Below are 22610 nucleotides of genomic sequence, written 5' to 3' on the forward strand. Positions count from 1 at the left end.
CCACACCCCCCCCCCCCCCCCCCACACACACACACACTGAGTCCAAGTAATAATAGAGGATCTGGGCCACCAGGGGTTAAGGCAAAACAGGCAAGTGTAAATAGAAAATATATGTGTAGTAGGAAGTTCAGAAGACATTCCAAGAGCTTTCTGCTTTTTGGATCCCCCCTCCCTTTTATTTTTAATTTTTAATTTTATTATTTTAGCCACGCCGTGCAGCATGCGGGATCTCAGTTCCCCTGCAGTGGAAGCACAGAGTCTTAACCACTGTACCGCCAGGGAAGTCCCCTTGGATCCCCTTCTAAAGACCCTCGGTGCCCCTTCTGTAGGCTGGCCTCTGGGAGCTCAGTCTGGCAGTAGTTGTGCTCTACGACTCCTAGAGGAAAATGTTATTTTCAAGTAGAGTTAACATTTGTGTGATTTTATTACCAGAGAGTCCTCCCTTTTCTTTTATCCTGGAACAAAGTAATCTGTCTCTTAAAAATTATGTCTACTGTGTAAGCAGGTCCTGATAAAGTGTGCCTTGGGTATTCATCCTCTTGATTAACAAAGGTGTTTCAATTTATCAATCCCTAGATTAGTGTGCTGTCTTGTCTGAGATCAACATCCATCTTACCTATCATAATGGATGTTTTTCTTCCAGTACCAGAGGTTGTTCCTCAGTAAGGTCTCTTTATTTTAGGAGTTTATAGATTTGGATTGTAAAACTAGAGAACTGAGACAGGCTGGGACCTGGGACCCTTTGCTGACAGAACTGTTCAACTAAACTAGTCCAGACATTTTATCAGTCCACTCGGGAGAAATAGGAGTCATTCCCAAATCCGATATAAGAAAATCTGTGTGTTTAACAAAGAAAAATTAGCGACCAATTCTTAACTAAAAGAAGCTCCCCCAGAAAGACATACTCCGTCAAAGGATTCCTTTCATAGTAAGCTAGGTATTTGACATATGATTCAATTTACGTAAAAGAAAATCTGTTTTCATGTATTTCACAAACATCTCTGGCATAATACTTTATACACATTGCCCCATTATGTGAGGTAGAATGGTCCAGCCTAGGATTTGGTTTTTGCTTGTGACCACCTAGAGGGGTGGGATAAAGAGGATGGGAGGGAGACGCAAGAGGAAGGGGATATGGGGATATACGTATGCATATAGCTGATTCACTTTGTAATACAGCAGAAACTAACACAGCACTGTAAAGCAATTATACTCCAACAAAGATGTTAAAAAAAAAAAAAAAGGTTGCCTTTTATCATGCCGAACTCAAAAATGTTAAGAATGTCACCCAAGCCTCCATTAATAAAAGATTTTGTATTTATTGACCATGGATTTATCTTGAATCTGTTTGTATTTTCATTTGTGCCATTTGGGGTATAATGAGTTGTGTGTTTCCCACTTGTATTCAGGTAGTATTCTTTTTTCTTGCCTTGACTCAGGGGTCACAAACTCAGATGTCTAACAGAAGAAGTCATTCGAGTGGTCCGGTGTCCCACCTGCAGAGAGCAGCTACTCTCAATTTCAGTCCCCATTGCCAAGTGGGAATTTGGGACCAGTGTGGCCAAGACGTTCAGATTTTTCACTAGAAGCCCCAAACCTGAATTTTTAAACATTGTCGAGTCAATCAAAAATATAAAAAGACACCGTATAGAGCAAGTAGTCCCCAGTCCCCAGGAGGTATCCCATTTTATTTCTGGATGCCACATCTATGTTTCTGCACACTGCTTCTGTCTTAAGTATACCTCTTTTACATTTCATGCTTATCTCCTAATTCCTGGGATTTGATGTATGAGTCCATAGTCTCCAAATTGTGACAACTTTTAATATATCATTCTTTCAGCTTTCATCTTCACACACTAAAGACTATTTTAAATTATTCTGTAATGATGTAGAAACAGCTCCATGTGCTGCATTTTATTTACCTTGACTCAAGGCACAGTCATAGACACCAGTAAAATTATAAAGTCAGCCTTGTCATCTGTTGTTGTGATCAGTTGGTGTTCTTGAGGGTGAGTGGCAATGTCACGGTCACAGGCCAACTCTCTTCCTTCTCTCCACAGCCGGCGTTCCACCCAGCTGACAGCGTGCGCGGAACCCGCCACCATGGGCTGGTGGAGAGGCCGTCCCGGACCCGCTTCCACCCCCTCCACCGACGGTCTGGGGACAAGCCAGGACGACAAATATCCTTTTTCATTGTCTGAGGAGAGGATAAGTTTTGAAAGGTTTTCAGAATGTATCTTCCCTGTCATTCCCCTTTGGCCTCAAAATCTTCATTTTATCTGATGAACAGAGGCAAGAAAAATAAGTGAGTTGGAAACCAGAAACATCTCCGCAGGTGAAAATTGGAAGGATCATTGTAGATGTTTACTTTATGAAGTGTCAATAAAGTTCAGTTTAATGAAGTAACTGAACATAAACAACATGCAATTCAGCCCCATTGCAAGGCCTTCTCAGCATTTTCTTCAGAAATCAGCAGTCAGAATTCAACATGACTTTGAATCAGGTTAGATAGATTTAATCTGTCCAGCCAAAACAAAGAGATAGGTGATTTGTTTTTATTTCTGTTGACCCACTGACCTGCTGCTAGAACTTACAGAAGAAATTTTATATGATTTTCTATTTATGGAGTTTCAAACTCAATAGATGACAACTAAAATATAAAGCTGGTATTTAGGAAAATCTTACATAGTGATATTCACTCACACCAAATCCTATGCTATTAAGTAGGAAGAAAGAAAAGGAGATTGTGAATTCATCTGACAATTTTATTTATGAGGCCAGAATGGGGTGTGCTGCTCAGGGTCCAGCATTGTGCTCAGGGCTTTTGAGCTGGATTTTGTGGGAGGAGGGCCTGCGTTCTCACTTCACTCTTCTCACCCACAGGGGTGGAGGAAGACGAGAAAGGCGGGGTAAGTCTTACTGCAGAGCTGGATTCCTGGCAGTGATGGTAGAGTTCGCTTCACCAGCCTAGAAACCAGGAAGTGGGGGGAGGATGCTTATGTTTACTGAGCACCTACCCATGCCAGACACTGTGCTGGGCAATTCATATGTCATTTAGTCCTCAATACTTACTGAGCAGTTTACTTTTTTTAACCCCCATTTTCCAATGAGGAAACTGAGTGTCAGAGTAACTTGCCCAAAATTCCACAGCTGAGGTTGGAAGGGCCCAGATTCAGCCCAGGTCAAGCTGACCCCCCCAGCCTGAGCCCCTCCCTCGCTATAGCACTCAGTGGTCCCCAGGACCACACTCAAGAGAGACCCCCTGGGAGGAGTTGCGGGGGGGCGGGGGGCGGGTTGCACAGAGGAAACCACTGCTTCTCTTGCCCTTGGGCTTCTTGCAGTTTTCTGTCAATGTGAGGCGAGGGTAATGATCCCAATGAATGTTTACTTCTCCTCTCTTCCACCCCCAGGGACGCACCACATTTGGTCCACTGAGATACCTTGACTTCTAATTTTGTGTATTATGTGACCATTGTCTGGGAAAATGAAGTTGATAACTGATTTTTCCAATTTCTTTCTGGGAGGCGAGAATTCTACCATTTAACCACCAATACCCCTCAAATTCCTTTCTGGAATGTGTAATAACTTTTACATAGAATGCAAAAGGAAAGGAGAATTCAGGCAGTACTTCAGCTAATTCACATGTGTGCTGGTGGAGTAGTACCTGGAACCATTGTCTAAATTGCTTGGAATTTTCAAGTAAAAGAGTGTTTCTTGATGTAACTAACATTGTATCTTTTTCTAATTTCTCAATTCCCTCTTTCCCTTGGAGGTGTTCTCTCTAAATATTATAATACATATAGATATACTTATAGCTATTTCAAATCTTTTTTGCAGCAAGTATAATCTAAATATATGCATATACTCACAGCTTTTTAAACTAGACGACTGTCTAGAAGAGGAGGAGATTGAAGAAAAGCAATGGAGAAAAATGTTCATTCACTTAACAGTTAGTGTTAGGCACCATTTAGACACTGTAGATATCATGGGAAACATAACATAGTGCCTGCCCTCAAGTTGCTTGTAGTTCAGTGGGAGAGGCAGCTGGGCAAGCGAACGGTGTCAGCAGTGTGGTGAGCTGCCGGTGATGCAGCTTAGGGGCTGTGCAAGCTCAGAGTAGCACAGCCTGCACCAGTCTCGGGGAGATGGAGAAGGCATCCCAGAGGAAAATCTGAGGCTTGAAGGATAGGTAACAAGTGAGGGGATAGCATGTTTATTTATTTAACAGGTATTCACAGAGCCCCTTCTCTGTACAAGGTACTATTCTAAGCACTGGGGACTCAGAGGTGTATGAGAGAGATGTGTCCCTGCCTTCTTGAGTTTACAGTCCTGTGGGAGATGACAGACAGCAAACAGGTGAAAAAAAAAAAAAAAGAAAAAATTATTAAAGGAAAATAACTTCAGGTGGTTGTGATATGCAGGGAGGAAGACAGCCGGGAGGAGATGTTTCAGGCGGAGCGAACAGCTTGTGCAAAGTGCCGGAGGGAAGACTTCACTGTGTGTTCAGGTGACTCTATCTCTTTTCGGGTAATAAGTCATAGGTTAGAACTTGACTGTGTATACAGGTCAACTCATGAGGGCAGCAGCAAAGCAATCAACTCCTAAGGGCGGGAGAGAATAAACATACAGATGAATTAAAATTGTTCATCAGACAGTGCAAGTCTGATTCACCGACCATGAGATGTCTCTCTGAAGCACCTAACGGGGGTCCTGGGACTGACATCTGCTGACTGAAAAGAGTTCTTTAGCGTAGGCCTGCCCATGAATAAACAGCGAGTCTCTTTTGAAGAATCAAGGGACCTTGAGCTCCTAGTAAAATATAAAAGTGGGATGATTTTATGTCGAAGATATGAATACATTCAGGAGAAGATGGGGAAGAGGGCTGCAATTCCATCTTTCCCTTCCTGGCCTGCATTCATTTGATTTTGCAATAATTTGCTTAAAATGGTTGCCTTTCTTACCGGTCTATTACTTCCTTAATGAAGTTTTATTATTCGGAAGTATTAACACCGGTTTGAATCTTTGCTAGAACAAAGAGAAGAAATGTATTCAGAATTTTCTTCTTCCAGCTGTTTCTTGGCTTGGGTGTGATTTTAGAACACGCACTCTGACTTAGAGAAGGGTTCAGTCCTGTGATCTCAAATGAACATTGTTAACAGTGTGGGCACCACAAGCAGCGGAGATCTGGCACAAGGGCATTCCTCCCGCGGTGGGCAGTGGGCGGCCACCATAGCAGGGAAGGCTGGCACAGTGGGCTCTGGGCTCTGCTGTTGGCATGGGGGCCGCCACAAGCAGAGACCAGGGCACTGCCCACCTGAGATCTGGCCCAGGGCCGTACTCCGGGCAGCAGAGAGGCGCTGCCTGGTCCCCAGCTGGGGGCCTGGGCCTGAGAACTCAGAGGAGAGACTCTCCTACCTTCCTGCAGCTGCTCGTGTCTTCAGCAGCCCTTCTCACTCCTCAAAGGCAGCAAACATGTATCCCAAACACCATCCTGTTGAATTTCTGAGCTATTAACATAAATTTACAGCAAATATAATATTATCTCAGACCTGTGGATAATACATTGAAGAAAAGGGGGACACACTGAAGAATCATAAGAAACGCCTTCCTCTAAAAGAGATGTGTTTTTAGGAAGAAAGAAAAACAAATGTTTAGAAATTTTCTGATTTACATTCCCAACAAGGTTTGAGAGTATATTGTGTCCAGAAAACTAGGGTGAACAGTCACGAAGAGATGCCTTAAGACCTGCCAAAGTTAGGAATGGGTTTCCTCTTTGGAATAGGCCTTGCTTTGATTCTTTTCATACAATGAGATGAAAATTTTAGGATGTCAGTTTATAGAACACTGTTTCTTTGAAATGCACTGCCTATTATATTTGAGAAATGTCTGGTTCTCTGTATCTTCTTGAAGCTTCACAGTTTATATTAGGGGTCTGAGAAGCCTGGCAGTTAAGAGACTTCTTGTCTTTAATCCAGGGTTTCCAAAACTTAGTTGATCACAAAATCCAGTTTTTACCTGCCATCCATTAAGGATTTCCATCTCGGAGGATAAGGAAATGCTAGTTTTTAGAGTTTTAAGGGGAAAATAGTCAGACTTCAAAATCCCACATGCCGCCTATTTGTCACTCGCGTGCTGAGGTAAACAGGAGGACATTTTCATACACACAGGGACTCAAAAAAGATCTCACTCATGTACCTCCCTTCATGTTTGACTTTTAGATGTATTCTGGCAGGACATAGTTGGAGGTAAAAGGACAAGAGGAAGTTGAGCGATGGTGAAGCCATGGTTGAGAAATTAGGAAGGAACCAACTTGTGGTCAGTTTTATACGTTAAATCTGACCCTGGCACTTGTCTTGGTGGGTGGGTTCTATTAACCCACCAGACCTGGAGTTCACTTACCCCACCAGCTGCGTGGACCATCATGAACCTGCCCCACAAACTCTGTGCCTGGAGGAACACAGAGTTGCAGAGGGCAGGAGAGAACATGGTCACCCCCAGGCTGCTCAAGAAGGCAGTTCCTGAGCCCTGCCCTGGGTGCCCTTACCTCATGGGAACAGGAAGCCAAAAGAAGAACCCGGCTGTGCTCACCAGCCACGAGCAGGCAGCACAAGAAAGAGACAGGGTCGGACTTGTTTGGAGCTTCTGAGGCTCAGTGACCCCACCCACGGGGAAATGGGTCAGCAGGTGTCCTGTCATATCAACAGAAGGGCTACTCCCCCTCCTTTGGGAAAGAGTGTGTGAGAACTTTCCCTCTGGCCCTCCCCGAGCTGAGAAGGAGCAGGAGTCCCCTTGTGATGGACTGAGGCAGGAACACGAGGGGAAGGATTCTCCGCTACAGAACTGCGGCGACTTGGGGAGAGAGAGCAGCCTGGGATGACTGGCATTTCCACCTGTAGCACCTGGGTGGATGGCACCCTCCATTACATACGATGGACTCCTAACAAGACGAGCAGGCGAGAGGCAAGATGATGAGTGGGATTTTAGGTAGAATTTGAGGTACTTTTGGTGGAGAAGCTGAGTAGGCAGTTGGAAATTTGAGCCTGAAGTTCATGAGAACTGTTGGGAGCTGGAGGTATGGATTTATGAGTTACTGGACTATGGATGATGGATGGAGCCAGAGGCATGGGTGGGACCGACCAAGGTGAGCATGGAAGGCAGGACACTCTTCCCAAAGTGGCTGTGCCCGGAGTCCCCAGCCTCTCGCCCTGCTCCTACTCTACATGGCACTCATGATACTGAGACCCTTCTCCCCATCCTGTCCTTTTAAGAGCAATGTAAGCAGATGTGGGCTGAGAGGCTGTGAGGCCACAGAAACTCTGGACCATCAGGGTTGAAGGCAGAAGAGGAGGAGCCAGAAGAGGAGTGCACAGGGGGATAAATAAAAAGGCCCATTATAATGTGGGATTGTTTGTTTTTGGATTTTTTTTTTAATGTGGACCATTTTTAAAGTCTTCATTGAATTTGCTACAATACTGCCTCCATTCCATGCCTTGGCTCCTTGGCCGGGAGGCATGTGGGATCCCGGCTCCCCAACCAGGGATCGAACCTGCACCCCCTGTGCCGGAAGGCAAAGTCTCAACCAGTGGACCGCCAGGGAAGTTCCTGTGGGACTGGTTTTTGACTTAGGCTTAACTAACGTAGTGCTGGGTGAGGAGCTGATCTGGTTTGTTAAAAACCCTGTCACCTCTGCTTCTGTTTGTTTGCTGGCAAATAGCAAGCACTCTAGAAATGTTTATTGAATTAAATGGTAAATTCAAGTTTACAAATAAGGGTATTTTTTCTGTCTTTAGGATGTTCTTTAGGACATATTAGTGTTGTAGAGTAATTAAAGCCACCTGAACAAAATTTTCTGAAATCTTCAGAAGAACAAATAAACCTTTTGTAGGTTTTCTTCTGTTGAATTTAGCTGTAAGCTATTGACATTAGTGGTTACTAACATTAGTGGTTCTCTTGGTGCCAACAATTGTTGGGTTTTCGAATATCCATTCAGTGAGATGTGAATGGTGAGAATTGGGAGAGCTCAGAGGTCGCATCTTTTAACTTTTGAAGCCTCAGCCTACTCATATTAAAATTTCAGGAATTTACTACATTTCCATGTTGTTAATACACATCAGAAAGGCTAAAATGCTGACTTATACCTCAACATTGAAATAATCGATGTTTGATCATTGCACTACTATTACACCACTGCATTCTAATTTGTATTACAGGTTCCAGATAAGTGGACTTAAGGACTTTAAGGGTGGCAGTGTCCTGAGGGAAGTGGTAAACTTCTGCTTCTGAAATTTATCTTTTCTGGACAGAGATTCATCAAACTCTGCAGGAAAGAGAAAGGCTCAATGCCTTCTCCCTAATGGCTCTGCCAACTGAGATACTGCTGTGCTTCCTCTCAGAGGGCCTTCTTATTTCTTTATCACCTTTTCCTCTTCTGTCTCCTTCTGCAGTCTGTTCTCATCTGTACTTTGCATACATTAAGCCTAATATTTGGTGTTGAAGAAATGTCTGGTCTCTCTTTTGAAAATAGCTCTGTTTTATTGCCTTGACTAAGATTCAGATTAAGAAAGAAGGTAACTAGACATGACAAAACTAATACACAGGAAGTGAACCTTGTGATCTTAATGCTTCTGGCAAAGGAAATATTTCATGAAGAATTCATTAGTGCCCATGTTTTACTAATGGCAGATTCTGCCTGTAGGATAGGGTCCTTCTCCATTGGTTCCCATTTCCTTCTGAACCCTAGCTCAGAAGCCCTGGCTTCTTTTATACAGAATCATTGAAGATTTTTTAGCAGGAGAATAATATGATTTAAAATGTTTTAAGAAGGCTATTCTATATGTATAATTAACTAAATTAACCAAAACGGCTCTACTGTGCTCAGCATGTATAGTGTAGCATCACATTTGTTTTTCCATATTTCCATTTCACCTGGAATATGTTCTAAGGCAGGCTAGACCCAGTGAAGAATACAGAAATTATAAAACGGGGCCCCTGACAACCCAAGAAAGTTCACATTTCTCCGCAAACCTAATGCCGCTCTCTTTTAGTTATAAGAAACAGAAACCCTCAACTTGGAAAAAAGGAAATTTATTGGCTTATGTCACTAGAAGCCCAAGGGGCTAGATCCAGGGGTTTGTACAATAGCATCAAGATTCAGCATCTGTGAGGTGCTACCTCTGAATTGACTTCCAGGGAGAGAAACCCAGGTCCATGTGGTCCTCGGGCTCACCACGTCAGCTGGGGGCACTCCTTTTCCCCCTTGTTTGTATCATGAGCCCATCCCTGAGCCAGTCACAGGGGGATAAGTTACCTTGACTGGAAATATTGGGTCTGTGTACATTTTGTGGGGCAGGCAGGCCCACACAGAATGACAGCCTTACCAGGTTTCGGGTCGGGGTGGAAGCAGTTCTTGAAAGTAAAAGATGTTGGGCAGGCAGGAAAAAAAAAAAAGAAACACCCCATGTGAATCATGCAAAGATGGCACTGGTTAGCAGATAGAACAGATTTTTCCAGAGGAAGTTGATAAGACAAAGCATGGAGGAAGAGACGTCGGGTGTAGAGATAAAGATAAGAACCAAAAAAGTTGTTGAACTCCCCACGATTCCAGCCTCTTAGTTCTGCTTCAACTTTCCATTCATTATATTTTTCCTTTATTGAGAATTCTACTTTGATGGTAGTACATTTGGAGCTAATTACCCCTCGCAGCCCCTGGATGAGAGTTGGCCAAGGTAAGCAAGCCTTCTTTTCAAAGATAGGAGGGGCATGTGCTATTTTTGGATGGTTTCACTTTATTGTATCCACCTTGAATGTTGTTTTAGAAATTTCTAATCTAAAGCACAGACTCTTGTTTTCTCTTATAAAACTAAAGTCTTTCCATGTATAATCATAGACGTATATGAAAGTCTAAAATTAAGTTATTTAAATCAATCTAGATCTTCATTTTAAAGACCAAATAGAAACACATTTGGAATACAATTACCAACATAATACTCTGTTTTCTTATTCTTATATTTGAATATATAACGTGTCTTGGTAAGCTACTGAAAGAAACATAAGGCTTTAGTAAGCTCCTAAAACTAATTTGCATAGTGGATTTGACCTAGGGTCTCTCTGAGTATTTTTGTATATAGAGAATATATACCAAAAAGTTGAGTGTTTTTGAATACTGAGGGTGACAGAATATAAAATTAACTGAAAAGATTGTTACATCCGGTGGATGCATGGTATCATTTTCAGATCACCTAGTCAGATTTAAGAGGCATTTGAAATGTACGTATTGAGAAAATTTAGCTCTCTCGGTTGAGATCTATTCTCCATCCATTCTCGGGGCAAACAGTGGCAGCACTTCCTGTGGATAATGTAGTCAGGACCTGGAAAAGGTCGATATGAAGATGGGTGACAGCTGGCCCCTACCTCAAGTAGGTTTTCAGCAGTGCTTAAGAATCTTGGGATCCATGGTTGTAGGACAAGCACAATATTTTATTTTAAATCATGAAAGGATACCCCCAAATTGAGATTCTAAAAATTTGTATTCAAGAAAAAATGTCTTAGGCTTTCCAGAGCGGGAGGATTAGTCAGATTCATAGTTTCACAAACTGGGCTACTGTAACAGTTATATTCCTCTTCATGGGAGTCTGTGTGGGGTTGCAGCATTTCTGCTTCCAGTCCGGCCAGGCACCCACATGCACACACTCGGGGTATGTGACAAGGGGTAGTTTTTCACACATCTGGAGTAAGACCTCACATCCCTAGAGAGGAACTGGTCATAGGTTTGAAACATTTCAAAAGGCATTCAAAGGTGCTTGTTTGACCTTTTAAAAAAAAACAAAAAAAAACCCTTGTTATGTGCCCAGCTATCTCATTTGCTCCTGCTGTTCCCATGGATTTGTGATAGTTTTAATCATGGAAATCAGAAATCAAAGGAACTAGAGAGGTCAGCCTTGCAGCTGGGTTAATAGAGGAGCCAGTTCTCAAACCCAGGCCAGAGGTTCTCCTTTGCTCCCCGTGGATTGAACTTCTTTTTCTTTTTATGTTATTCTGGTTTTTAAAGGCAGCAGCCTCCTTGGAAGGAAGAGAAGCACCCTGGGTTCAGGCTAACATCTGCACTTAACAGGTACATGGCTTGTTTTCTAGTAGAAATAAACTTTAAGCCAGTCGCCTTGATTGTCCTGATGCTTTCTAATATATCATCCATTTGCCAGAGTATGTTTATATCAGTTGTGTTTATATGAAGTGTTTAAAAAAAAAAAAGAGGAACCCAAATCTCCCACCAGGTCGTGAACGTCTGCTCAGGACACTGCAGCAGTGTGAGAACATGAGGTCTGAGTGGATAACAGGGTCTGCCTCTCTTAATCTGTGACCTTGAGCAAGTTATGTAGCTTCCCTATGCCTCAGTTTACTCATCTGGAAAAGGGAGATAACAGTGCCAATATCAAGGGGTGGTTGTGAGGATTAAATAAGATACATAAGGAACTTGGGAATCGTAAGTATTCAATATACATTAGCTATTAAATGATCACTTTGAGCTGGCCCCCAGTGGTAAGTGTTCTACATAGGTCATTTTTTTTGATCCTGATAACATTCTACAAGAATGAGTAGTATTTTCTGTTCTAAGAGGTTATAAATGACTTTTCCAAGGCCACTTAGCTAATATGTGATGGAACTGGGATTAAAAAAAAAAATTAGTGCAAAATTTTAACATATACAAAAAAGAGTTGGAAAGGAAAATAGTTATAAGAATTCCGTGTGCCCATCCTTCAGCTTCTATTTCTACCCCGCCGTCCCCCACACCCCCATCCCAGCACTGGCCAGATAAAGTATTTCACCTGTAAATATATCTAACAGTATAAGCCTGATAGGAACCTTTTTTAAAAAAACATAACCACAATGCCATTATTACACTTAACAAAATTAACAGTAATTTCTAACATTATTTAATACCCAGTCTGTACTCAGATTTTCCCAGTTGTCTCTCTGCATTTGATTGATATTCTCCTGAGTCTTTTTGAATCTGTAAAGGAGCTAGAACCTGAACCCAGGGCTCTCTGATCCCAGAGTCCACACTCTTCCTGTTTTTCATGTAGGTTCTGAACTGCCTCTCCCTTTGTCTGAACACAACACAGCCATGGTGCACAGTCAAGCCACATGGCTTGGTGGCCACAGGAGGCCATCACCTGGAACAGCCCACAAAGAAGCATTTTAGATTAATTTCGGGTCTCTCACAAGTTCGTTTTATGGCAGACAGTTTGACCCTTGGATGAGATAAGTAAATAATATCTCTTAGAGTCGAAGCTAAATATAAATTGGAGCTGTCTGGGAGAATTCCAGAAATTTGCTATAGTTCAACGGTTCCCAAACTGTTTGTCTTAAGACTCCTTTGCAATCTTAAAAGCCGTTGAGGCCCTCAGTGTTTGTTTGTGTGAGTGTATTTGTTTGTATTTCGCTATTGATATTGGAAATTAAATTGAGAGATTTATAGAAGATACTTATTAAATGCATTTAGAAATAAAATAACAATAATAAACTCATTACATGTCAATAAATATCTTTTTTTAAGAAGCACAGTTATATTTTCTGAAACAAAAAAAATTTACTGAGAAGAGTGACATTGTTGTACCTTTTACAAATCTCTTGAAGATAGCTTGATTCTCTGCTTGTGCATTCAGCCTGCGGTGACATCACAGGTCACACGGCTGCTGGAAAACTACTGTGCTCATGAGAGAGCGAGAGTGAAAGGGCAAAGGACACATTAGGGTTATTTTGAAAGTTGTCTTGACCTTGCATTCTCCCTGGAAGGGTTTGAGAGTCACTGCTATTGGTGATCCTTCGTATAGGAGGAGTTATTCTCAGATGGGGAAAAGCTAGTGCAGCCACAGAGAATATACTGATCACAGCGATCTTCTGAGTTGCGAGGAAAACTGGGAAGTTTCTTAGAGGAAGCCGTGAATCCAGGGTCTGCCTTGTTAAACCAGATCATTATGCCATTAGCTTCAAAGGAAAAGATCATACAAGTACAAATTACAGCCTTTTGGGTGTGGGCCATCCTCAGAGGCTGTTACTGATCTAAGGGACTTCAGGTAGGTCCAGACCCCTCATTTTATGGATGATTGCAAATCTGTTATTCTTGCCTTCTTTCCTGTTGGTAATTTTCAGCAAAGAACATTGCATTTTCACTAAGGAAAAATGGATTTTCAGCCAGACTCTCTCCTCCCCCCATTAGGACCAATTCTGACTCTGCTCTTCACACGAGTGCTCTGAGCACCAAGCCCCAGGACCCCTATGGAGGAGGGGGCCAGTCGGCCTGGCCTGCCTCATACATGGGTAAGACATGCAGGCCCGATGCTAACAGCATCTGTGCCTTCTCATTCTGTCCTATGGGAACCGGGAGAGAGAAAAGCTTAAACCGCAAGTGCATTTCCCCAATTCGTGGTCCTCAGGGAAAAACTCCTGGCAGGGGAGATGTGTGTGTGCTCATGATGAAGTAAGAATGGAGCTTCTCTCCTGCCTCTTTCTCTGCAAATTCTCTCTTCTTGGCATCTCTTGACCCTCCAGCTTCCTCTACTCCACACTCTTCCATTTTCAGGCCCTCATCATTTTTATAGGGACTCATAACAACTTGCTAACTGGTCTCCTTATTTCCAGTCTTATGTCCTCCCAATCCAGTTTTATGTTGGGTTCTCTGAAAGTCCTTTTTTCCCATCCAGAATCTGGACAAACTGAGAAATAAAAGTAGAAGTGATGGGTGGAGGTAAATACCACCTTTCTTCCTGACAAGAGGAAGTGACTTCTCTCTGTGGGTCTGTGGCTGTTAAGACTGAACCCCAGAGGGAGACCGACTCCCCCAGTGGCCGGCAGCACTGGCCCAGGGCGCCCCCCGCAGGAGCACCGAGGAGGTCAGACTGCAGGGCAGGGCCGGCAGGGAGGCTGCTCTCCGAGGGAAGGCGCGCCCCTGGCCAGGAGAAGCGCAAGCCAGAGTGGAGCCGGCACCCCCCGCTCACTTGTTCCCCTCTTTGCTGCAGGTCATCATTCCACCTCCCTGGGGCCAGAGTGAGTAAAGGGGTGGAGAGAGGCCAGCGGGGACCAGGAGTGGGGAAAAGATTCATGCTGTCTGCTTCCAGAATGAACCCACATCTGATCATATTCCTCTCCTGCTTAAAATCTCAGTGCCACCCCCTCACCTCCCAGAGAGAGTCCAAATCTCTCAGTTTGGAATGACGCAGACTCCAGGATCTGGCCCTTGCCCACCTCTCTCCCTTCTCTCCTCACTCACCAGCCCCTCCCCCCAAGTGGGTGAACTACTTCGGTTTCTATTAATGTTCCATCCTCTTCCCATCTCTTCCTCTCTTAACTTACTCCTGGCTCACCTGACCAGGGCTCTCAGCTTTGTCCCCACATCTGTAGAGCCATCCTTGACCTTCCTCCCTTTGCCAGCCCAGAACTCCCCATGTCCTTCTAACATCCCAAAGCTCCTACCTATAGATGGCCATCTCGGCACCTGTGTCACTTGACTGCCTTTCTCGTGGATGTGCTTCTCTCCTTCTGCTCCCAGGAGGTTTCTTACAGTCAGCGTCTTATGGTCTTACCTTCTGCACAGTGCCTGGCACAGAGGAGTCCTCAGTGACGGAGAGTGTGGAGAAATTACTCAGTGGCTTATGCGTACAGAGCACACTCTAGTTGCTGAATCTAACCTGCATGTGAACCAAGTCTGGTTCACTAAGACAAAGACCAAGCCTGCCTTTCTGGGGTTTATAATCTAGTAGGAACAGTGGTCCTGAACTATCCATTCCTAGGGCTGTGTGTTTGGTCTTGAAATGGGAATAAATAAATCTTTGGCCAAGATAATGCTAGCTTTTCTAGTTTTCTTTACTTTTTAGGTAGTTTGAACCCTAAATAGTCTCTTTTCCTTCTGAGGAGAATATTCCAGGTCTTATGTCCTTGCATATAGTAGGGATGGGATTTAATAATCCCTATATTGTTGTAATAATGCTGCATTTGTTCCCTTGGTGAAATTCAGAGATGCTACATTTACCCAAACAGTTTGTCAAGTATGAGCTCTTATAGAATTGGTTAGGACCGTCTAGCTGTTTCCACACATGGGGATATGAGAGTAAAGCTGGCAGTTATGTTGGAATTGGATATGGGTCCACTGCTTACCACTTAGAGAGGTAGGATATACGGGGAGATGGAGTAGTTTAGCTTCCAGATAGGTAGGGTTATAGGTAGACTATAGGCATGTATAGGCCTAAACAAGGTGCAGCAAGCGCTTAGTCTCCCCGGATTGGGAGGGAGCCAGACTGATAGGCTTTAACCTGGAACCCCCCAAAAAGAGCTGCATTTCTGCTTCTGCCATTCCTTCATTCGTGTCACCCTCTGTTTAAAGTTTCCGCTTCTCTAGAAAGGGCCAAAGGCCTAGAGAGAACAAGGTAGCAAGATCTTGAGGCCTGCATGCAGAGAGAAAAAAAAAAACAAAACTAAAGAAAGTGATTAATTGAGTGAAGTATTTATGCCAAGAGTGATGTAGCCTCTGAGGGAAGAGGTGAGAAATGTCAGAAGGTGTGAGTGAGGATGAATAAGAAAAGCAGAAGAATGTCAGTGTTGATCCTAGTAGATGGAGCAATACAAAGAGCAGGAAGAAAGAAATCCTGGAGCAGAATTCCTGGGTCACTCCTTTTCACATCAGCAGTTAGAAACCGTTGGGCCCCAATATCTCTCAACCGTGGAAGGTGGGCCGACCTCCAGCTTGAATGTCTGAACTGTGTGCCTCCTTCTGCAAAGTTGCCTTGCAAGTATAGCAGAACTCAGAAACACATCCAAATATGGATGTGTTTACATGGGAAAGCCAGTGTGTTTAAAATATTATTCAAGTCTCCAAGGATAGGAATTATTTCTGGAGAATTATATTTGTTGGTGGAAGCTATTTTAAATAGTTTCATGTACTTTTCCCCCTGTCATTCATTAAAGTTTTTCATTTTCTTTCCTTTTGGACTTTAAAAATATTGACTAGCTTTCCAAAAGGTATTTCTTATTATAGGACCAACCAAATAAAGTAAAGATTTAAAAAGTGATGGGAAAATATAATTGAAGCCCAGAATTAGGCTCCATAGCAGAAGCAATAACTGCTCTTTCCCTGGGAATCTTTCCTGAGCATAATGATGTAACCTCAGTTAATGTTCCCATTATTTATTTGCTTTTTTTTATGAGCAGATGATAAGGGAGCATCTGCTCACAGCTTAACTACATAAACAATAAACTATGATACATTCATGAGCAGAGGTTTGTGTCCCAAGAAAACAAAGCCATTAGACTGATACGTAGTTAGTAATTTTCATAATGGTTATTGAGTTGCACGGCAATTAGGCATCCATGGTAAGCAGTTGATGTAAATTCTAGAAATAAACTTTTATACATCCAAACAAGATTTTTATAATTTCTCTCTTCTTGTTTAATTATCCAGAATTTATAAAGAGAAATATTGATCATTTCCCTGGCAGCATGTGCCATTTAATTATCGTTTCACAGGCACACACCCACACCCCCCCCACACCCCCAATGGGTAAGCATGAGGGCACTCTGTGACACTTGCCCCGTTGCCCTGTCCCATAGCCTAGGGACTGTCCGTATCTCCCCTCCACTCCTCACCAGCGAGTGGAGGAGGGGGCTGCGGTGGTCCCTGTCCTTTCAGGGGGCAGTCTAGAGCTACGGGCAGAAGAGGGCATGAGGGTTGTCGTCTTTGCACCCAGAGTGGTAGATGCTGAGTGTCACCAGCTTTGAGAACTACAGCCCTGAGCTCCTCCCCAGGAAAAGAGGCCTGCCTCCCACCTCAGTGACCTTGCCAGAGGCAACACCTTTGACCAGCACAGTTAACTTTTTTTTTTTTAAACATCTTTATTGGAGTAGAATTGCTTTACAATGGTGTGTTAGTTTCTGCTTTATAACAAAGTGAATCAGTTATACATATACATATGTTACCATATCTCTTCCCTCTTGCATCTCCCTCCCTCCCACCCTCCCTATCCCACCCCTCTAGGTGGTCACAAAGCACTGAGCTGATCTCCTTGTGCTATGTGGCTGCTTCCCACTAGCTATCTATTTTACGTTTGGTAGTGTATATATGTCCATGCCACTCTCTCACTTTGTCCCAGCTTACCCTTCCCCCTCCCCGTATCCTCAAGTCCATTCTCTAATAAGTCTGTGTCTTTATTGCCGTCTTGCTCCTAGGTTCTTCATGACCTTTTTTTTTTTTTTCTTAGATTCCATGTATATGTGTTAGCATACGGTATTTGTTTTTCTCTTTCTGACTTACTTCACTCTGTATGACAGACTCTAGGTCCATCCACCTCACTACAAATAATTCAATTTCATTTAATGTTTAAAATGCAAGTAACCCTGAAAGAAGCTTGACTGCACGGATAGGAGGAAGAGGGGGATGGCAAAAGCATCCCAGATCTAAAGCGGGGCAAGAGTGTCACCCGGATGACAGGAGGGCCCAGGATGGGGAGGCTGAAGCCAGAGGCTTCTTAAAGGACACACCCTGGTTAAGGGATCTACCCCTGCCTCTGCCTCTATTCAGCAAATCAAGGCTGTGCTAGGAGTTATTTTAGATTTGTCAGGCATGGGAGTAGGGAGAGGAAACATGGTCTCCGTTACACTGGGTCAGCCCTCAGTGGCTCTGAGACTTCGAGGTTTCTTGGAACACAGATGCAGCCTTGGTCATGGCTGTTCCATCCCCTGTGGAACTGATATGAGTTTCCTCTGTTTCTAGATATCCAGTCACAACTCGTTCCTTTTTATTTTTATCCCTTTATTATCCCTTTATTTATAGTTGTATCATATATTTTTTATCCAGTAGTAAAAATCCAGCCGTGGTTACACGTTAGCTTGATGCTGGCATATCAGTTATTGCCACCACCATCCTTCTAGTTACCTAAACTCTAAACCAGGAGTTAGTTGTCTTTAAATTACTCTCATTCCCATACCCCTCACACCCATTCAGTAGCCCGGTCGTGTTCCTTCTCCCTGCAGGGTAACTCAGGTCTGCCGCCTCTTTTCTGTCCTCACTGGCAATAAATACCCTACTTCTTTCCTTCTTGCCTGGACTATTACAGTGGTTTTTCCACTTGGTCTCCCTGCCTTTAGGCTTTCTCCTTTCAATCCATCTCACACTGCTGCAAGAACAATCTCTCTAAAGCTTAGCTATAATCATGTCACTTCTCTAACCAAAACCTTCTATTCCCTGCATCAAGCCAGATTACTCACAGACACCTTCAGTCCAGCCTCATCTCCCCTTCCTCGCATCCTGAGCTCCAGCGAGACTATACCATTCTCTGCCCCTGCTGTACCCTCCCCCTCTTCCTTCTCCTCCTGTCTTTACACTGGGGCATCCCCTTCATCCTCATTCCTGAGTGTCTAAACTCCTCCAGGTGAAGCAAGTTGGACATTCTGAAGGCACACAGGCCGGAGTTCTGCTTCAGACTTCCTAGCGTGTGATCTTGGGGGTGATAATAGCCCCTGCCTCATGGGGTTGCTGTGGGGATGACCTGAGATCATCCGTGTAAGTGCCTGGCACGTAATAAGAGAACAGTCACAGTGGCGCTTGTTATTATCATCCCCGTCATTGTCCTTCAGTGGCTAACTCAGGTGCCACCTCCTCCACGAGGCTTTCTTTCTGTCCCAGTCTGAGAGGACATTATGTGGGGTGTCTGCTCCCCACTCAGGCAGTTCCACAAGGTAGCCATCAGTTGAGTCTGTTCCAGGGACAGGTCAGACTTACTACTTAAATGGAAAACTGGCCTTATTTATTAAACCCAGAGTGATTGGTGCCTTAATGATAAAGAGATGCTTCAACATACTATACCAGATTGCTGTGTCAAACTTCGTTTTTTATCTGTAATAGAATTGTCACTTTTTAAGTGATCTAAGTGGTTAAGTTCCCAATATGAGGGTCCCAGAGAAACCAGACCAGGAATCAGAAGCTTCTCCCCCTCCTTCTGATGTGCTGATCGTACAGCCACACCTTCCGTCTCTCCGCACCTGTCTCCTAGTGTTCTGTTCACACTGCCTGTCTTTAGTAGGCGTGTTAGATCATGACTAAGCTACAGCCTAGTCCAAGTCTCTCTAAGAGACCATCTGCAGTAAAGTCCTCTGAGCTGATTGTTTAAAATGTAGATTCCCGGGCCCATTCTCACAGCTTCTGAACCAAAATCTGTGCAGTTTGGGCCCACGAACTTGCATTTTAGCAAGCTTACCCAAATAGTCTTTATGTGCACTAAACAGAGTTTTAAATCACTAACTTGGATTCTGTTCTGTGGGCCTGAGAGAAATGCTGTCTTTATGAGTGTTCTTAATTTTTAATTTTAGTGCTTCTGGGGATTCTCAGTATTGTCCAGCCCCAGGGTGCCACTAAAATTTTATATCTTCTGCCTGTGTTATAGAATTTGCTTCCGTGTTCTATCTTCTCACCTACACTGTATTGTCTGGCCACACCTAGCAGTCAGTGCAGGAACTTAATTATGTTCAGTGTATGGTTATTAGACATTTGGCTTAAGTTTTAAAGACTAATCAGGTTAACTTATAGGTTAAGCTTATTCAGAAACATATGTAAACCTGAAGTAAGTTATATTTAAAGGCTTAAAACTTAAAAATTTGTCCTGATCTTAACTGAAAACTCATATGGTATATTTGATTGCTCCACAGAGAATGCTAACGTATTACATTCTTGGCACGATTCTTTGGTTTTAGCTTAGAGCAATAGGATATACTCTACTGGTCATCTGCAATATATTTTATGGATCAGAATTCCTTACAAGTCAAATTTTTAAAACTTTGTGAATAGCTATCATATATACGATTTAAATTGACTGAGACTCCAGATAAGTTTCTTTTTAAAAAATATTTATTTATTTAATTTTTGGCTGCATTGGGGTGTCTTAGTTGTGGCATGCGGGATCTTCGTTGTGTGTGGCACGTGGGCTTCAGAGCACATGGGCCCTGTAGTTTGCAGTCTCTAGTTCTGGCTCCCGTGCACAGTAGCTGCGGCGCTCGGGCTTAGCTGCCCTACGGCATGTGGGACCTTAGTTCCCCAACCAGGGATCAAACCTGCGTCCCCTACATTGGGAGGTGGATTCTTAACCACTGGACCACCAGGGAAGTCCCAAGTTTATTTTTAAAATGACTGTTTGTAAGAAATATAAATAACAGTACACAGCATGGAACTTCCAGTTTGTTTCTCTAGACACGCATGGTGAGTGTGAAACAGTGATGTAGACTTTTTTAGTTACCTCCCCTTCCCCCTACAATAAAGCATTTGGAAGAGAGTTTCGATCTATATACTTCTTTTCTTTGTGATTTGGTTAGAGGTTCTCAGACTTTGTAAATTGTTCTTCTTTCAGGACAGAGGCAGTAAAAAATTTTAAGATGGAGATAATTTTAAATAAAAGTAGATAGGCACCAACTTTAGACTTAAATTAGCCATATCTATTTTAATTTTATTATAAATGCTAATGTACACTGATTTGACCATCAGTGTACCGAAATTGCCTTGGAATTTTCGAAATTCTATTTTGAATCAGAAAGACTTACTAATTCATGAATAAATAAAGGTGAAAGCACCACATAAAAGTGTTTTTTTTTCTTTCCCACTAGGTTTCTGTGATGGTGAGAACGACGTACATGGGGAAGGTATGAATTGATTTCACCTACCTGTGCTGAGTGAGATACTGACTTTAGTATTCATAACCTTCTTTCAACATCGGGACTAGTTAATACTCATGTTTTCAGGACTTCCCAAAATGCTGACAACTGCTGATGGGTTTAATTTTCTGAGATGCTCTATAAAATTAAGGCTAGCCATGATCAAGGCCACGAGAAAGGAAATGTGTGGTTAGGTTACAAGGCTCCTCATCATCTGAGTCCCACAGTCCCACAGTCACAAGGTTGTGCAGGGAAGCAAAAATGGTAATCACGTGAAAATATTAATAAATTTTGGTCACTTAAGCCATTAGTTGTTCCAATATCCTTCCTTCCTCAGCTGTCTTTCTCTGCCTGTTTAGAAAGATTTGTGAGTCAGTAATCGACAGATATAAATAATGTGAGGAAAATGCAAACTGATTGCAGAATGAAATTGCAAATCTTGCAGAAGATAATGAGTTTCATAAAGCTGATTAAAGTAACGTTGGAGGGCTTCCCTGGTGCCGCAGTAGTTGGGAATCCGCCTGCCAATGCAGGGGACACGGGTTCAAGCCCTGGTCCAGGAAGATCCCACATGTCGCGGAGCAACTAAGCCTGTGCACCACAACTACTGAGCCTGCGCTCTAGAGCCCGCGAGCCACAACTACTGAGCCCACGTGCCACAACTACTGAAGCCTGCGTGCCTAGAGCCTGTGCTGCACAATGAGAGAGGCCACTGCAATGAGAAGCCCATGCATTGCAACAAAGAGTAGCCCCTGCTCGCCGCAGCTAGAGAAAGCCCACGTGCAGCAACGAAGACCCAATGCAGCCAAAAATAAATAAATAAAATAAATTTTTTTAAAAAGTAATATTGGAGATCTACTAAATGACTCTCAAAGCCATTGACAAATGAGGGTCTGACACAGTTCATTTATTCATTCAGTACCAGGCACTGTTTTCTCTTCCCTAAAATTTTATAATCTGGAATTTAGTTTTCATAATCTAGAAGTGAACAACTAAATTAGGTTTATGTATCGCAGCAGTCAGGACTCGTGGGGAATATGGTAAATGAGGAGCATCTTGTGCCAGAGGCACAATTCTTTTTCATCATCTTATATACTCGTTTCTGGGCAAGCCATTTTAGGCCATGAGTCAAACCATGAAAAGTTGAAACAGCAATAAATATCTAATCCACTAGGACAGAGATAAAGAAATGGCTTCAAGGTTCTTTGCATTCCCCCAGTGACTTCTCTGAAGAATTCCCAACCAATCTTGGATATGAAGAGACTAAAAACAATGAACTACTCTAAGGAAACAATCCCCTTTGCGGTGCTGGAATACACTCCAGCCATACTCCTGTGACCAAACTCTTACAAGAAGTAGCCTTGAGTCATGAAGCTACCTCACTCAGCCCTTGAAACTTTTCCTATCATCTAGCAGTACATTACAGAAACATTTTTTAATTCTTGAGTCATTGTATGGCTTTATAAAGGCTCTCAAACCTATTATTCCTGTCCTCCAGTTTGTTGAGAGAGGGCTGTAGGGCCAGTGTTTACCAGGTACTATTTTAAGCACTGCCCACCAGTGCATAAAATGAAGGCCCTGCCATCATGGAACTTACATTTCTGAAGCAGTTTACGTTGACAGTTAGACAAGTTAACAAGGAAGCCAAGAAAAGGAAGAAAACAAGAAGGTTGACAAAATAAGCTTTTCCAGAGAGAGTGGTTTGACGATCAGAATTAAGACACACCTGGGATCATTGATAAAGCCTGGAATATTTGAGCAGAAATGACTGCTGTTGTGATGGTGCTGAGTAGGTCACCTGTAAAGAGCATTTCCTCATTCTCAGAATTTACTCTGAAATTTCAGTCTGTTTGAAGTGGCTTCTCTCTGGGGTCTGTCATCCTGTGTGGGGCTAAGACAGGACAGTCATGACAGTCACCCTGGAG

The 22610-nt window shown here is 43.1% G+C and overlaps 1 protein-coding gene across 6 annotated transcripts in view; it reads left to right on the forward strand.

The window, feature by feature from the left end:
* CRTC3 (CREB regulated transcription coactivator 3) overlaps positions 1-22610 on the forward strand; it is a 92526-nt gene that overhangs the window by 53204 nt on the left and 16712 nt on the right. For 3 of the 6 annotated variants that reach the window (XM_024766494.1, XM_024766495.1, XM_024766496.1), the window contains 5 exons: positions 2061-2180; positions 9664-9725; positions 11048-11110; positions 13217-13317; positions 20638-20673. In XM_024766494.1, coding sequence (XP_024622262.1) covers positions 2061-2180; positions 9664-9725; positions 11048-11110; positions 13217-13317; positions 20638-20673 — 382 coding nt within the window. Of the gene's footprint in view, positions 1-2060; positions 2181-2244; positions 4508-4551; positions 7748-9655; positions 9726-11047; positions 11111-13216; positions 13318-20637; positions 20674-22610 lie in introns of those variants that run through there. The other 3 variants (XM_024766497.1, XM_024766499.1, XM_024766498.1) reach the window with 3 other exon arrangements.

Source organism: Neophocaena asiaeorientalis, unplaced genomic scaffold, assembly GCF_003031525.2.
Source record: "Neophocaena asiaeorientalis asiaeorientalis breed wild unplaced genomic scaffold, Neophocaena_asiaeorientalis_V1.1 scaffold346, whole genome shotgun sequence".
NCBI lineage: Eukaryota > Metazoa > Chordata > Mammalia > Artiodactyla > Phocoenidae > Neophocaena > Neophocaena asiaeorientalis.